This window comes from Saccopteryx leptura, chromosome 5, assembly GCF_036850995.1.
Source record: "Saccopteryx leptura isolate mSacLep1 chromosome 5, mSacLep1_pri_phased_curated, whole genome shotgun sequence".
NCBI classification, from domain to species: domain Eukaryota; kingdom Metazoa; phylum Chordata; class Mammalia; order Chiroptera; family Emballonuridae; genus Saccopteryx; species Saccopteryx leptura.
In genome coordinates this window covers 38,067,262-38,085,725 of record NC_089507.1, presented here as the reverse complement: position 1 = coordinate 38,085,725, position 18,464 = coordinate 38,067,262, and the positions used below count along the sequence as shown (strand labels likewise).

At 41.2% G+C, this 18,464-nt stretch overlaps 1 protein-coding gene across 3 annotated transcripts in view; it reads right to left on the bottom strand.

Moving 5' to 3' along the window:
• PDGFRA (platelet derived growth factor receptor alpha) overlaps positions 1-18,464 on the bottom strand; it is a 57,843-nt gene that overhangs the window by 24,443 nt on the left and 14,936 nt on the right. For all 3 annotated transcript variants that reach the window (XM_066386153.1, XM_066386155.1, XM_066386154.1), the window contains exons 5-12: positions 17,927-18,057; positions 16,222-16,393; positions 15,941-16,130; positions 5,618-5,733; positions 4,541-4,667; positions 3,279-3,472; positions 2,152-2,246; positions 1,451-1,583 (exon numbers count right to left, since the gene is read on the bottom strand). In XM_066386153.1, coding sequence (XP_066242250.1) covers positions 1,451-1,583; positions 2,152-2,246; positions 3,279-3,472; positions 4,541-4,667; positions 5,618-5,733; positions 15,941-16,130; positions 16,222-16,393; positions 17,927-18,057 — 1,158 coding nt within the window. The remainder of the gene's footprint in view (positions 1-1,450; positions 1,584-2,151; positions 2,247-3,278; positions 3,473-4,540; positions 4,668-5,617; positions 5,734-15,940; positions 16,131-16,221; positions 16,394-17,926; positions 18,058-18,464) is intronic.

The following is an 18,464-nucleotide window of genomic DNA, read 5'->3' as shown; positions in this document are numbered from 1 at the left end:
TAGTTCCCAGGTATAAGTGTTTGGATTGAGAGTAGCTAGGATGTCTTGAATGATTTCAGGTTAAGTAACTCTCCAAGAAGACCTAACGTTGCTGCATTTTGGGATCAGACAGGTGGACAATTAAAAACTACCTTTGGCACCATCCAGAGTACATACCGTTGGAACTTTCATGGTGACTGACACAGCACCAGGTCTAACTCGCATTTCTTTGTCATGTTTTCACTCATTCAGAATGATTTTGTTTTTTAGTTTAATAATCAGCTTTATTAACTTTAAATAGCTTTAAATTTCAACTCTGTGTTGGTAATGTTTTAGACTTCCTAATAACTCATCCAGAAGCAAACATTTCTACTTTTAGCTAACAAAATGGCTTTGGGTTAAGACTTTATAATACAAATTTGAAGGTAGGATTGTTAACTGATTTTTATAAACTGTTTTGTTAATGTGGAAAGCCCCCTTTTGATTTTAAACAAAGATTATTCTATTCTTTTACTTGCAAAGAATGTGATTTTTTTTTTTTTTAAAAAATCCCCTGGACTCAAGCTTTATATATTTGGTCTCAGCCAAGATTAAAATATTTGAAAAGTCTATGATAAATTGCCTTGATTATTCTTATGTGTTTTCCTTTAAAAATGTACTTACAGTTTTATATTCTAAATGTATATTCTAAAGAAATATCTAATACATCCTTAGAATGTACTGGACTGGCCCTGGCCGGTTGGCTCAGTGGTAGAGCGTCTGCCTGGCGTGCAGAAGTCCCGGGTTCGATTCCCGGCCAGAGCACACAGGAGAGGTGCCCATCTGCTTCTCCACCCCTCCCCCTCTCCTTCCTCTCTGTCTCTCTCTTCCCCTCCCGCAGCCAAGGCTCCACTGGAGCAAAAAGATGGCCTGGGCACTGGGGATGGCCCCTTGGCCTCTGCCCCAGGCGCTAGAGTGGCTCTGGTCGCGACAGAGCGATGCCTTGGAGGGGCAGAGCATCGCCCCCTGGTGGGTGTGACGGGTGGATCCTGGTCGGGTACAAGCGGGAGTCTGTCTGACTGTCTCTCCCCGTTTCCAGAATGTACTGGACCAAAAAAACATTTTGTGATTGTCTTCATTCGTTTCTTATCAGTTCCTTTTTAGTCACAGAAATTCATCTCCTTTTCAATCTGTGTCATTTCTGAAGCAAAGCCATTTTGATTAGTGTCTGCTGCAGGTGTTTTCATAGTCTCTTCTTTTGTAAAATTTTATGTAACCATAACTCGCTATAAAGTGAGATTAAAAAAAAAAAAACCACTGCAATGATCCAATTAACTCATTTTCAAGACAAAAAATATTTCTGAAAGCCAATTCTTATTGCCTAGCTGTTATTAAGCACAAGCTCAGACCCCCCATTTCTCCAAGGCCCTGTAAAGAGCAGAGTCATGTACACACTGAAAGGGAATCTTAGGACACACCAGGAGGAGCTTACCCAGCACTAGTCCATCTCTTGGAAACTCCCATCTCGAGTCATAAGGCAGCTGCATCGGGTCCACATAAATATATTCATGTCCATCAGGGCTGATTGACTCGATGACCCTCCAGCGAATTTCATACCTCGGTTTCTATAAATGACCAGGACAGGTAATTACCCAAGTCTGAATGCGCTAAAGCTTAACTGCAGCCACAAAGTGGCCAGACACAGTAACTCAACACATCATTTCTGAGCACCTTCTCTGTGCCAAGCCCTGGACTAGGTTTTGTTTTGTTTTCTTTTTTTTATTTTTATTTTTTTTACAGAGACAGAGAGAGAGTCAGAGAGAGGGATAGACAGGGACAGACAGACAGGAACCGAGAGATGGGAAGCATCAATCATTAGTTTTTCGTTGCGCATTGCAACACCTTAATTGTTCATTGATTGCCTTCTCATACGTGCCTTGACCGTGGGCCTTCAGCAAACCGAGTAACCCCTTTCTCGAGCCAGTGATCTTGGGCTCAAGCTGGTGAGCTTTTGCTCAAACCAGATGAGCCCGCGCTCAAGCTGGCGACCTCGGGGTCTTGAACCTGGGTCTTCCGCATCCCAGTCCAACGCTCTATCCACTGCACCACCACGCGGTCAGGCTGGACTAGGTTTTTATTCTTCTTGCTCTTATTGGCTTCAAAGATTTTTGGTTCTTTGAGAAAAATATCTACCTGTTTCCAAATGACGACGAGGACAATCAGTGAGATGATCACAATCACCAACAGCACCAGAACTGCAGCTGCCACCGTGAGTTCTGAACGTAGGGCTGCAGAAAGAAGAGAGAGGCGTGGTGGAAAATCTGCACGAACACACAGGAGGGCAGAAGGGTGGTGCGGCTGTGACTGGGCAGAAATCCCTGACCCTGCGGGAGAAGCATGAGGGCTGCCTGGCTCATTTTAGGGATGGGCAATAGCATCTCTCCATTATCTATACCCATGAGAACGAGACGACTCCAACTCTTCCCTTAGAAAAGGAAGGGACAGACTTCAATGAGGGGAGTGCAATACTTTCACTAAAGGTGCTCCAATGTTAACCTTCTGGACAGAATGTACATTGGAATATCAAGACTGATAGAGGAGCCTGACCAGGTGGTGGCACAGTGGATAGAGCGTTGGACAAGGATGTGGAGGATCCAGATTCGAGACCCCGAGGTCGCCAGCTTGAGCACAAGGTTGCTGGCTCGAGCAAGGGATCACTCACTCTGCCGTAGCCCCCAGTTAGGACACATATGAGAAAGCAGTCAATGAAGAACTAAGGAGCCGCAACAAAGAATTGATGCTTCTCATCTCTCTCCCTTCCTGTCTGTCTGTCCCTCTCTGACTCTGTCACACACACACACACACACATACACACACACACACACACACACACACACACACAAAAGACTGATAGAGGAGATTGAGAGCTACTCTAAGTTCAGAAACTTAAGCTCAGTTTATGTTGAAAGGTTGCATTTTGTTTACATTGCTTTTGGCTTCATTAATTTTTTGTCTTAAGGAATTCAAGATGTCTCACTGTTGTAAGGAGCAACAGGCAGAAGATCTTTCCCTCCATTCCCACACTCAGACTAGAGAGACTAGGTAGTTAGACAAGCAAAATGCAAGAGGCCTCTACAAGTTGTAGTTTTGTATCTGAACCTGAAAGAAAGTCCTCCCACACAGGTGCCAAGAGAAGGCCCTGTAAGATCAATCAGAGCTGAATATCTTCCTTGGGACCTTTGTTCCTCTAAGACCCCCCTGGGATTCAAAGTTCCACCTCAGGGAGGAAGGGCTTGGCTGACGACTGATGAGCAACTCACTGGGAGCCACCAGCTTCAGCTCTCGGTTCTCAACCCCAAGGAGATTCTTAGCCAGACAGCGAACCGCGATGGTCTCCTCCACTTTGGCGAAGGTCACCCGGCCCTCCACCCTACTCCTGTCTAGGGGGTAGACCTCTGTGATGATGTTTGAGATGTTGTTGGCCAGAATCGTCCATGAAGTCTCATTATTACATCTGGAAAGAAAAGGGCACAAATACAGGGCCAGTTATCTAGAGTAATGGAGGTGAGTGAAGCAATGAGAATTATCTAAAACAGCAAGCCATTCTGACATGGCCTATATTAGGGGATACAGGGGGGTGATTTTCTTATTTTACATGCATATTAATATTAAAACTTGATTGTTACACGCCAAAGATTGAATAACCTACATTAGATAGGTTAATTGAAAGTTAACTGATTACGAAGGCAAGGCAGAGATGAACAAGTCCAGTGAAATATAACTACCAATCCCAAGCCTTGAACCCAGGAGTCAACTGAATAGTGTTTTGACTTCAAGAATATTCCTAACCCTCCAAAAAGGCCTGGAGCCCTTCTCTTTATCTACACTGTGAAGAGCCCCCAAGGTGTAATAAAGTTAGAGTGATCACCCGGCTCAGTTTTGCGACCTAGATTGTAGCTCTAGTCAAGATCCAAATCTGGGCCTTTACCCTTCTGAGGGGGTAGGTCTCAGCCGTTAGGAGAGAAGCTTCTGAACACAGCCAGTGGCCAACGACAGAAGTGGGAACATGCTGCTCATGTGCCCATTAGAGGAGGTTGAGGAATAAGGAATGAAGAAGCAACTGGTGAGTTAAACCACCAGTTTGCAGGTAGGCAGATGAAGCAGTAAGCAGTCACATGGGCAATATTTTTATTTATGTTCACACGCCAGTCTAGCCACCAAAACAAAGTTTCCCATGTAAGAAATGTGAGGTACAAATTTGGGCCAGGGTAGCAAAAATCCTCTTATAACAGCAGCTCTTTAAATTCATTTTCTTTTTAAATGAGAGACCCTTGGGGAATCTGATGAAAGCCATGGACCCTGTCACATATTTCTGAACACACAGGTACACACACACACACACACACACACACACAGACACACACGCATACACAAGGACCACATGCAGAACTCTAGTAGTTTATGAGACGTAAGCCAAATAGAAATATCAAATACAAAAGAAATAAAATACATTTGAGGTCCTTTGCATCAGGGAAGAAACATTCTGACCACAAATGAATAAGGAAGATCTTGGTTTCCATACTTCTTAATATCCTTGCAAATCATCCACTCAATATCAGGAAGAGGTGTCCCTGCAGCCGTGCACCTCACGGTCTGTCCCCCTGTAGAGCCATGGTGGTCATCGACCAAGTCCAGAATAGATGAGGGAACTGCAAGAGGTGGAAAGACATCAGAACTGAATGATTCCTGACCCCAAACTTCTGGGAACTACAACACGGAATATGAGTTCAGAACTGGCCCACCGGGCATTCGCGTAACCGCCCAAGAGAGGCTGAGTGCGCAATCGCATTCCAGTTTGCACAGACCCACTTGGTGCAGAGCATTTCGGTTTCAGTGTTGTGGGATTTGTGCCCCATGGTGTTTTAAATCTGAGGTGAGAAAAGCAAGAGGCCCCTGTGGTTATTTTGGCTTGAAAGGAAAAAAGGCTCTTAAAATTAATATAGCTTAGGATTCAACTAATGAATGGATTCAGCTCAGGTGGAATCTATAGAAGCATTTGCCAAAGTGCACCTGTGGGATATTATTAGGTTTTAAAGATTTTTTTAAAAATCTGTGATCAAACAATTTAGAAATATGCTACTGCTTGAATCATAGATTTGCTATGAGGGTCAAATGAGCCCACCTAAGACAGTATCTGGCACACGGTAGGTTCTCAATGGATAGGTGGACAGGTGCTGAACCTGAACATAAAATGACGTGGGCACTCCATTCTGGTAGGGCCACTGTACCATGTCGACAGGAAGCTAAGCAAAAAGGCCCAAGCTCTCTGGAACTACTGACAGTCATTTGGACCAAAAGCATCATTTCTCTCTTCCCCAAACTGTAGGTGCTAGATTGAGAAGCAGGTGATAAGGAAGCTGTTGGAGCTTCGGAGTTTCCAATCGGAATGTTCCAGAGCCACCTGGAACCTTCTAGAATTACTTGAATTCTTAAGTCCAACAAGGCTATCCCCACCACATGACATCTGCAGTCTCTGCTTCTGCCCTAAATGCACTGCTGTCCCTCCACGACAGGGGAGAAAAGTACCGGGCTCCCCTCAGGGGACACGCACGCACTCATTCGCTGAGCAGGCATCATCTTCAGTCTGCCCCAAGCATACCTTGAGTTAAGAGTTCAAAAGTGTAGCTCTTCATGTCATCTTCATTTTGAACCACAATAGTATAGTGGCCACTGTCTTCTTCCTTGGCACGGATCAGCTTTAACTTGCTCCGATACCTTAAAGGAAAAGGACTTTGTTTCAGCAAGTGGCAGCCAAATAAATTCCAATCAAATCAGCAGTTACCATGTTTGCTTTAACTTTTATTTTTTGTAAAAAGTAAAAACATCTTCTCTCCTTGTCTGACTCATCGGGATTTCCGATTCACTTTGTACCAATTGAAAGTCTTGTAGACACTTAATTCTTCAGCGGAAGACGGGACCCTGTGACCATTGTGGCTCCCACAGCAGTGAGCTCTGGAGAGGCCTGATTTCTGAATGGGGATAAACATATCACACCAACTTTTCTTTAAAAAGAAAAAAACCCTTGGAGATGACGTCAGAGTAATGGCGGGGTAGGAAGCGATACCGATAAATCTCCCCCAAAACTCAACAAGATCTTCAACCAGAAACAGAAAAACCTATACTTGGAGCTTCCAGATGCTTCGCAATAAACCCAAAGGTATGATTGAGTGAAAAATTGGCTAAATATATAACCAAACCCCGAAGGAAATAGGGAGTAAGAAATGCTCCGCCTTCCTCACTAACCTAAACAGGGCGGCTTTCTCTGGTAACTGTGAATATAGAAACTGAGGCGGGCAAAGGGGGTGAATACAAACGGCCGAACCAGGCCGTGGCACGGAGATCCAAGCCGAGGAAGATCTGATCCTGTGGCAACCCGGGCAATACAAGCTAACACTCGCGCCAAACCCAAACAAAGAAAGACAAGCGGCGCGGCCATTTTACCCGGTCTCCTGGTTGGTGCGCAGTTAGTGGGCGAGAGATTTCTTCCTAGGCCCTGGGAGTCAGTGCCTGTGTTGCCCCACGAAGAGGCAGGGTCAGAGGCCTTTCTGTGGGCCGAGGGCAGAGTCTCTGGGCAGCCCCAGCGCCCTGGGAAAGCCACGCACGGGAGGGAGTGAGAACTAATTCCAATGGTGGAGATTTTCCGTACTGGAGGGTGTTTCACTCAGAGGGAAAGCGGCCGGCCTCATATCCTGGTTTGCGCGCGCAGATAAGGAGTGAGCGATTCCTCCGAGTGCCTCGGCAGTGCGCGCCCGTGTCATCGCACAGAGGGGCAGAGTCAGGGGCCTTTGTGTGGGCCAAAGCGGAATCTCGGGCCGCCCCAGCGCCTTGCAAAAGCCGCTCACGGGGACGGAGCGAGACTCAATTCCAACGCTGCAACTTTTCCCTGCGGTTGGGGGTTTCACTCAGAGCGTGAGACTGCTGGCCGGATATCCTGGTCTGCGCGCGCAGCCAGTGAGTGAGAGTTTTCTCCAAGCGCCCCGGAAGTGGGCACCCGCTTGTGTTACCGGACAGAGTGGCAGAGCCAGAGGTCTGTGAGTGGGTGGAAAGCCCGCCTGATTATGCTAGCAGCTCTGACTGACTGAGCCTTACCCAGAGCCCTGTGCTGAGTGGAAATAGAGTGGGGAGTTGCCAGCTCTTTGAGCCTCTTACTATCCAGGCAGAGGCAGCAGCAACCCCATAGCTGGATTATCAGGCTACTAATTGAGGAAGGAAAGACTAGGAGAAAGGCTCCAGGAACACGGACTCTCTCACTGTCGGAGCCTATAAATGCTAATAGCCTCGACTGCCAACGAGACTAAAGCACAATACATGACATTGCCATGGAGACTTATCAACTGCAAACCTCCACCTGAGCGTGGCAAAGGGGCAAAACCCGGGGTACAGAGTCACCGACCAAGAAGAGGGAGAGAAAAGAAAAAGCAAGAAGATAACCTCTCAAAATCAAGAATAATCTGCAGACTTTATAACCTATCCCATTTTATTATATTTGTTCGTTTGTTTCTCTTATCTTCATTTTTGATACTTTTTTTTTTCCTCCTCCAATTTGGCCGATTAACTCTCTACCGGTCTTACTCTCTCCTCTCCTTGAACTACACTACCCATAAGTGTTACATCTCCCATTATCTTTTCTCTTCTCTTCCTTTCACTCTATGAGGGTTGCACTCCAAAACCCTTAACTCTCTCTCTCTCTCTCTCCTTTCTTTTTTCTTCCTTTAGTGGTTCCCTCTTTTTTTTTCTCTCTCTCTCTCTCTCTTTCTTTTCTCCCTCTATATTAGTTTCTTCCTTTTTCCTTTACATCTCCTCTCATTCAAACCTCAATAACAAACAAATTATCTTATCTGGGACTCAAACTTATGTTTGTGGCATTTTGGGGGGTTTTTACTTCACCTTTTTAACTCACTAGCAGTGCTCCCATCCCTGGCTCTCCATATTATCTAGTTCTTGTTCCACTAAATACAATAGTAATTTTTTAATTTGTCCCCCCATTTTTCCGTTTTCCTCTTAATCCTCTCATCATAACTCTTAGACAACCAACACCTAAAAGCAAATCATTTTATTCTTGACCCAAATTTTTTCCTTATTTGCTTTTTGTGGGTCCATACGCTCTTTTTTTTCTTTTTTCTTTCTTTTTTTTTTTTTTTTTTTGCCCCTTTATTACTTTTCCCCAATTCAGGCCCTCCATCACAGGCATTGTTTGTTATAATTCACAGTCCACCACAAGATTTTATCAAGAAAGAGGGGAGAGGAGAGGAGAGGAAAAAAGGAGGGGGGGAATAATTTCCTTTTTTTTTTTTTTAAATTTTTATTTTATTTTATTTTTCTTTATTTCATTATTAATTTTTTTTAAAAAAAAACAACTCTTTTTGATTTTTTTTATTATTTTTTTAAACTTTTTATTCTTTATTAAATCTCATTAATACTATCAACAAAACCACCCTCAGATGCCATTAAGGAAGAGAAAATCGAATATCATGGATACAAAAGAAAGAGAGGTAACACAGCTAGATGAGGAAAAATCTATGGAGAAAAAATTTAATATATTGGAAACCTTGGAGCTAAATGACAGAGAATTCAAGATAGAAATCCTAAAAATCCTCCGAGATATACAAGAAAACACAGAAAGGCAATTTAGGGAGCTCAGAAAACAACTCAATGAACACAAAGAATATATGTCCAAGGAAATTGAAACTATAAAAACAAATCAAACAGAGATGAAAAACTCAATTCACGAGCTGAAAAACGAAGTAACAAGCTTAGCTAATAGAACAGGTCAGATAGAAGAGAAGATTAGTGAAATAGAAGACAAGCAACTTGAGGCACAACAGAGAGAAGAAGAAAGAGACTCAAAAATTAAAAAAAAATGAGATAGCCCTACAAGAATTATCTGACTCCATCAAAAAGAATAACATAAGAATAATAGGTATATCAGAGGGAGAAGAGAGAGAAAATGGAATGGAGAACATACTCAAACAAATAATAGATGAGAACTTCCCAAGCCTGTGGAAAGAACTAAAGCCTCAAGTTCAAGAAGCAAACAGAACTCCAAGTTTTCTTAACCCCAACAAACCTACTCCAAGGCATATCATAATGAAATTGACACAAACCAACAGCAAAGAAAAAATTCTCAAGGCAGCCAGGGAAAAGAAGAATACAACATATAAAGGAAGGCCCATTAGATTATCATCAGATTTCTCAGCAGAAACTCTACAAGCTAGAAGAGAGTGGACCCCAATATTTAAAGTCCTGAAAGAGAGGAACTTTCAGCCAAGAATACTATACCCATCAAAGCTATCCTTCAAATATGAAGGAGAAATAAAAACATTCACAGATACAGAAAAGATGAGGGAATTTATCATCAGAAAACCCCCACTCCAGGAATTACTAAAGGGGGTTCTCCAATCAGATACAAAGAACAAAAAAAAAACAGACCCACAAGTAAAAGCTCCAAGAAGAACACAATAAAACCAAATTTAAACTGTGACAACAACAAAAAGAAAGAGGGGGAGAAGATGGAGATTAACAGTAGCAAAGGACGATGGAGTGCAAAAGTACTCACAAAATAATTCGCTACAATGAACAGGGTAGGGACCCTTTTCATTATTCAAAGGTAACCACCATTGAAAAAACCACCACAGAAGCACATGAGATAAAAAAGATAGCAACAGTGGAAAGATGTATGGAATACAACCAAATAAAAACAAAAGATAGAAAAACAAAAGAGAAGGATCAAACAAGACACAAAACTAACAGAAAGCAAGATATAAAATGGCAATAGGGAACTCACAAGTATCAATAATTACACTAAATGTAAACGAATTAAACTCACCAATAAAAAGGCACAGAGTAGCAGAATGGATTAAAAAAGAAAATCCAACTGTATGCTGCCTACAGGAAACTCATCTAAGTAACAAGGATAAAAACAAATTCAAAGTGAAAGGCTGGAAAACAATACTCCAAGCAAATAACATCCAAAAAAAAGCAGGTGTAGCAATACTCATATCGGATAATGCTGACTACAAGACAGGAAAAGTACTCAGAGACAAAAATGGCCATTTCATAATGGCTAAGGGGACACTGAATCAAGAAGACATAACAATTCTTAATATATATGCACCAAACCAAGGAGCACCAAAATATATAAGACAGCTACTTATTGATCTTAAAACAAAAACTGACAAAAATACAATCATACTTGGAGACCTCAATACACCGCTGACGGCTCTAGATCGGTCATCCAAACAGAGAATCAACAAAGACATAGTGGCCTTAAACAAAACACTAGAGCACCTGGATATGATAGAAATCTACAGGACATTTCATCCCAAAGTGACTGAGTATACATTTTTCTCCAGTGTACATGGATCATTCTCAAGAATTGACCATATGTTGGGCCACAAAAACAACATCAGCAAATTCAGAAAAATGGAAGTTGTACCAAGCATATTTTCTGATCATAAAGCCTTGAAACTAGAATTCAACTGCAAAAAAGAGGAAAAAAATCCCACAAAAATGTGGAAACTAAACAACATACTTTTAAAAAATGAATGGGTCAAAGAAGAAATAAGTGCAGAGATCAAAAGATATATACAGACTAATGAAAATGACAATACGACATATCAGAATCTATGGGATGCAGCAAAAGCAGTGATAAGAGGGAAGTTCATATCACTTCAGGCATATATGAACAAACAAGAGAGAGCCCAAGTGAACCACTTAACTTCACACCTTAAGGAACTAGAAAAAGAAGAACAAAGACAACCCAAAACCAGCCGAAGAAAGGAGATAATAAAAATCAGAGCAGAAATAAATGAATTAGAGAACAGAAAAACTATAGAAAAAATTAATAGAACAAGGAGCTGGTTCTTTGAAAAGATCAACAAAATTGACAAACCCTTGGCAAGACTTACCAAGGAAAAAAGAGAAAGAACTCATATAAACAAAATCCAAAATGAAAGAGGAGAAATCACCACGGACACCGTAGATATACAAAGAATTATTGTAGAATACTATGAAAGACTTTATGCTACTAAATTCAACAACCTAGAAGAAATGGATAAATTCCTAGAAAAATACAACCTTCCTAGACTGAGTCAAGAAGAAGCAGAAAGCCTAAACAGACCTATCAGTAGAGAAGAAATAGAAAAAACCATTAAAAACCTCCCCAAAAATAAAAGTCCAGGCCCTGACGGCTATACCAGCGAATTTTATCAAACATTCAAAGAAGACTTGGTTCCTATTCTACTCAAAGTCTTCCAAAAAATTGAAGAAGAAGCAATACTTCCAAACACATTTTACGAAGCCAACATAACCCTCATACCAAAACCAGGCAAGGATGGCACAAAAAAAGAAAACTACAGACCAATATCTCTAATGAATACAGATGCTAAAATACTAAACAAAATACTAGCAAATCGAATACAACAACATATTAAAAAAATAATACATCATGATCAAGTGGGATTCATCCCAGAATCTCAAGGATGGTTCAACATACGTAAAACGGTTAACGTAATACACCATATCAACAAAACAAAGAACAAAAACCACATGATCTTATCAATAGACGCAGAAAAGGCTTTCGATAAAATACAACACAATTTTATGTTTAAGACTCTCAACAAAATGGGTATAGAAGGAAAATATCTCAACATGATAAAGGCCATATATGATAAACCATCAGCTAACATCATATTAAACGGCACTAAACTGAAGGCTTTCCCCCTTAAATCAGGAACAAGACAGGGTTGTCCACTCTCTCCACTCTTATTTAATGTGGTACTAGAGGTTCTAGCCAGAGCAATCAGACAAGACAAAGAAATAAAAGGCATCCATATCGGAAAAGAAGAAGTAAAGGTATCACTTTTTGCAGATGATATGATACTATACATCGAAAACCCCAAAGAATCCACAAAAAGACTACTAGAAACAATAAGCCAATACAGTAAGGTCGCAGGATACAAAATTAACATACAGAAGTCAATAGCCTTTCTATATGCCAACAATGAAACAACTGAGAAGGAACTCAAAAGAATAATCCCCTTCACGATTGCAACAAAAAAAATAAAATACTTAGGAATAAACATAACAAAGAATGTAAAGGACTTATATAATGAAAACTATAAACCATTGTTAAGGGAAATCGAAAAAGATATAATGAGATGGAAGAATATACCTTGTTCTTGGCTAGGAAGAATAAATATAATCAAGATGGCTATATTACCCAAAGCAATATACAAATTTAATGCAATTCCCATCAAACTTCCAATGACATTTTTTAAAGAAATAGAGCAAAAAATCATCAGATTTATATGGAACTATAAAAAACCCCGAATAGCCAAAGCAATCCTAAAGAAAAAGAATGAAGCTGGGGGCATTTCAATACCTGACTTCAAACTCTATTATAGGGCCACGACAATCAAAACAGCATGGTATTGGCAGAAAAATAGACACTCAGACCAATGGAACAGAATAGAAAGTCCAGAAATAAAACCACATATATATAGTCAAATAATTTTTGATAAAGGGGCCAACAACACACAATGGAGAAAAGAAAGCCTCTTCAATAAATGGTGCTGGGAAAACTGGAAAGCCACATGCAAAAGAATGAAACTGGACTACAGTCTCTCCCCCTGTACAAAAATTAACTCAAAATGGATCAAAGATCTAAACATAAGACCTGAAACAATTAAGTACATAGAAGAAGACATAGGTACTCAACTCATGGACCTGGGTTTTAAAGAGCATTTTATGAATTTGACTCCACAGGCAAGAGAAGTGAAGGCAAAAATTAATGAATGGGACTACATCAGACTAAGAAGTTTTTGCTCAGCAAGAGAAACTGATAACAAAATAAACAGAAAGCCAACTAAATGGGAAATGATATTTTCAAACAACAGCTCAGATAAGGGCCTAATATCCAAAATATACAAAGAACTCATAAAACTCAACAACAAACAAACAAACAATCCAATAAAAAAATGGGAAGAGGATATGAATAGACACTTCTCCCAGGAAGAAATACAAATGGCCAACAGATATATGAAAAGATGCTCATCTTCTTTAGCTATTAGAGAAATGCAAATCAAAACGGCAATGAGATACCACCTCACACCTGTTCGATTAGCTGTTATTAGCAAGTCAGGTAACAGCAAATGTTGGAGAGGCTGTGGAGAAAAAGGAACCCTCATACACTGTTGGTGGGAATGTAAAGTAGTACAACCATTATGGAAGAAAGTATGGTGGTTCCTCAAAAAACTGAAAATAGAACTACCTTATGACCCAGCAATCCCTCTACTGGATATATATCCCAAAAACTCAGAAACATTGATACGTAAAGACACATGCAGCCCCATGTTTATTGCAGCATTGTTCACAGTGGCCAGGACATGGAAACAACCAAAAAGCCCATCAATAGATGACTGGATAAAGAAGATGTGGCACATATACACTATGGAATACTACTCAGCCATAAGAAATGATGACATCGGAACATTTACAGCAAAATGGTGGGATCTTGATAACATGATACGAAGCGAAATAAGTAAATCAGAAAAAAACAGGAACTGTATTATTCCATACGTAGGTGGGACATAATAGTGAAACTAAGAGACATTTATAAGAGTGTGGTGGTTACGGGGGGGAGGGGGGAATGGGAGAGGGATAGGGGGTGGGGAGGGGCACAAAGAAAACAAGATAGAAGGTGACAGAGGGCAATCTGACTTTGGGTGGTGGGTATGCAACATAATTGAACGACAAGATAACCTGGACTTGTTATCTTTGAATATATGTATCCTGATTTATTGATGTCACCCCATTAAAAAAATAAAATTATAAAAAAAAAAAAAAAAAAGAAAACAAAGCAAAAAAAAAAAAAAAAAAAAAAAAAAAAGAAAAAAAACCCTTGATTTTTCTTTATCTTTTTTAAAAAACACTGGCTTCCCCTAAGTATCAATCACTTGGGTAGTTCAGCCAAACAATGAAAAAACAATGGAAAAGAAGAATGAGGAGGCTGTCTGCATATTGATATAAAGAGGTTTCCCGGATATAACATTCCTTCTTGCTTGTATTTGCTTTAAAAACAAACAGAACTCTGGAAAGTTTCATAAGAACCTAACAAAACTAATAGAAGTGCATCTCTGTGGGTGGGAGGGGAGCGCAGTGGGCAGAGGGGGCAGGAGCAGAATGCAGCTTCTTATACCGTGCACCGTCTGTATGTGCGAATGGTTTTAAAGCACATGATTCCATCTATTCAAAAATCAACTAGAAAAATATATTTCTTCATACTTTATTAAAGCGAGGTTTCCCCTAAAGATTCTCACACATGTGTATCATAAATGACATTTGGCTGTGCCCATGTGTGTGCACACACACGTGTGTGTGTGTGTGTGTGCATCAATATAGTTATTTGTCCATTTGTCCTTCTTTACAGAACATCACAGGTTGGAAGAGCAGCTAGAGCGGAGACGAGCACTCGCTGTTCAAGGTGAGCAGACCTTGGCCTTTCTTGACATCCTCATGATGAGCAGACCGTGGGCATTATTGACATTCTCATTATTGAAATGCCTCAGTTTTCTTACGTGTAACATAAAAAATATTGTATGCATAGCATAGTGTCATTTAAAGAATTAATTAAATTAAATTAAATTATATGCATAGAAGCATTTGGTAGACTCAAAAGTACCCTGAAAATTAAGACTCTTCTAGGCCAACATGCCAGGCACTCGGCCTGTGATGAGAGCGGGCAGGACTGCTTCTTCAGCGGCACCCTCTGCCCCCAGACCGGATTTCCTTAGAACCCCTAAGCACATTTGGCTGCACATGACCAAATGACCTTCTCTCCTTTGTTTTCTATACTGTTCAGCCAGGAAAGCTGGTGGGTCCACTAGTCCTGAGCTCTGGGAAGCCAGATACCCTACTTGTCATGTTCATCTCTGGCCCATAATGGAACTAGAAGAATATGAGGGAACTCCGCAAATTTTAACAGGCAGCTTCCCTGACCACTCAGGTGCCATTACTACTGACTCGCTTATAGACAGTGCTCGGACAGATGTGTGTCGTGTTCGTGAGGTTAAGTAAACTGATGAGAGAGATTTTGTCTCTTCTCTCCTAGCAGCTGGAAGTAGAGGACTGACCTTTGTCTCTACGGATGGTTTCTGACAAGGACCCGGGACTGGATTAGCTGGATCCTTCAAGGTATACTTTCTGCCCCTGGACTGCAATCAGAGCTCAGAATTCCAAGAGACCCCAAATATTATCTGATCCAATACCTTGCCTTGAAGGGCATACAATATTATTCACCCTACCTTATAGATGAGGAAATTGAGGCTGAAGCGTGACTTACCCAGAACTCCACCATCAGTGAGGAGAGGAGAGCAGCGTACCTATCTCATCAGTGGGCGGGGATCCAAACCCTTCGTTGTATCTTTTCTCCTAACCAGATTTAACCAGACTCTACTCGTATTTCCTGTGAGGGTCTCACTGGGGCAGATGTGTCTCAAACTAAGTCAATGATGACTTGTTTTATGTCAGTTTATATGATAAGTTGCCTTGCGACTGTAACCACCATACATGACTACTGTACTGGCAGTGTAGATGATACACATCAAAAAATATATTCCATCCAAGTGGGTCAGTTCTGCTTTCTTCCCTTCACCCCTCACGGGATCCAAGAACCCGTTCTTCATTGGGGGGACAGAGATCTTCATGTCTTCTTTCTTATTCAATCATTAAATCCTTACCAAAATATTATTCCCACATCGCAATGTTATCACTAAAGGTACTTGATTTCCAGTGTCTCCTGACTCAGATGGCTGGGTTTTCCACACTGACTCCTGGTCTGGGTTGTAGGTCACACACGGACCTTTGTCTATCTAGGGACGCACAATGAAAGGAGAGGGCGTGTGTGGGGAAGGTGTTCCTTTACCTGATTTCCTGAATCTTTTCCACGTCGGTGGTGATCTCAGTGAGGTTTTCGATCAGGGTCAGGTTGTCTTTCAGCCAGGATATCCTGGGAGGGGGGTAGGCCTGCACGTCCACCACGAAATGTTTGACTTCATGCAGGTTGACAGCTTCCGACGGGGTGAAGTTGGGTTTGATCTCAATGAACCCTCTCTCTGTACAGGGAAGAGTTGCCATTAAACAACGATTACTGCACAGTGAGTCCCGAGCAGCACGGTCGCTGACATGTTAGAAAGCAGAATGTACCATGGACAGAAATGGTGACTTTCTTCATTTCTTTGACCTCCCTCGTCGCCTGGCGGGCAACACATTCGTAATCTCCGCTGTCTTTCACCGTGGCCTTGGGGACCATCAGCGTGTACACCAGTTTGATGTTTGGATCCTTGATTTCCTCCAGCCTTACGACACCTTTGTTTTTCTACCGCAGAAGAAGGAAAACCGACTTTAAAAAGCTAGCTCCTAGGAGTGAACCCTCGGGTAAAACATGGACTGTGGGGTGGGTGGCAATGCTGTGACCAGGTAGGTTCTCACAGATGTGCCACCTCGTGAGGATGGTGACAATAGGGGAGGCTGTGCACGTGTCAGGTCTGTGGGAATCTCTGTGGCTTCCTCTTGATTGTGCCATGAAAGTAGACTGCTCTAAGAAAATTCGAGTAAAATAACTGTTTTTAAGCCAGCTCCTTGGAAAACTACATTTTAAAAGGCTATTTAATGAGACAGTAAGGTGTTTGTGCTATATCGTCAAAGAAAAATGGATATTACAAAGTAGTATTTAAAGTATAATACCTATTAATTATTAAACATTTATCACATATACAAAGTATTTAAAGGATTTATCTCCCTAAAATATTAACAGTGATGTACTGGGAAGTGGCTTTTCCTGTTTCTCTATAAAGTTTCAACAATAAACGTGCATTACTCTTACTATCAAACAAAAGAATTGATATATACTTGTATATTTGGGGGCCAAATAGCATGTATTTTGGTTTGGAGGGAAAGAATGTCTCTCTGTAATAAGTAGAAAAGAAATGTTACATTTTAATGATTAAAGGCAATCAAGTATGAACAGAAAAATCAAATAGTCTCACATTGCAAGGAAGATATATAGGAGCAGAAATTTGCATATCAGGAGTATAAAGGGGGGAAGAAATATATATATACACACATATATATTTGGTTTTTGTTCTCTAAGGGTGCTGTCTTAAGCACTGTTAATTATTTCTGCATTGGACCATCACTGTTTTTTATACTCACTTTTCTAATACATATACCACAATGCACTAGAATGAGTGAGACCCTGTGTGTAAATCCAGTGACCAGAAATGACAGAGTGGTCCCCGTTCCCCACTTCCATCTCCACTCCTCCCTGCTTCCTCCTTCTGTGCATGGGCTGGCTCCTAACAGACTGCTTGGGATTTAACAAACATCCCCACATCTTTCCTGAGTGATTCAAGTGATGCCTGTTCACTAATGAGGAGCCATGCAGAGAAAGACCAGGCAGGTAGGAGGCAGAACGGTATTCTGGGTGTCAGGCAACGAAGCAGAACGGAAGGAATCAACATTGCTAATGCCTCACAACCCAAAGGCATGGGAGCCAAGAACGTAAGAAGTAATGACTGTCTCAACAATTAGCAAATTTTAAAATACATTCATTTTTTGATTTTCTAATATTTTGGTTCTCTTGTAGGCATTGGACCTTCCTATTTCTTTCTGATCTATGAACAGGAAGGCTCAGTGTACAACTCTGATACATGCTGCATGTCCTGGTCTAGTTATTGTCATCTCAAACTCTCTCCCACTGCTCAAAGAGCCATTAAGTCATTGAGCCAACTGTGCCCACTATAGTGATGGGAAGCTCAGGGCTAGAGAAGCTCAGTATTGTGCCCTGTCAGGGGCAGGTCTTTTGAGCCCTGCTTCGTGCCATACCACCAGGAGCCCCGAGGGTACCTACCACTTCTCCAGGGTAAGTCCACTGAAGGTCAACCACTTCGTTGTTAAGGACGATACAGGTGAGCACAATTGTTTCCCCTGACTTGTATACAGTTTTAGGAGCTTCCAATTCTAGGTCAAGTTCTAATGTTGCTATTTAAAAAAAGAACAAACAAAAGGACCTAAATATCCATAGCATGGTTAGGATCTTAGAAAGTTTGGGCTCTTTGTTGTATTGTTTTAAGAAAACCATGAAAAATAATTTGCCAAACCACTTTGATCAAAACAAGATTTTAAAAATCTCAGGAGCCTTGATTTTGCATTGGCATACATAATTTGGCATGGAGTTATAATACAAAATAACACAAACACACACATAAATAAAAACAATAGTAAAAATAAATTCCACTTAAACAGAATACCACATTCTGAGCAATTGGGTTCATTGTGGCTGTATTCTTCTGCAATCCCTTTAATTGGCGGATTTAATCAACCAACCTTCACTGACCAGCACACCCCTAGGCTCTTAGCTCCTATCCCATCCCTCATTCTCCTCTTCT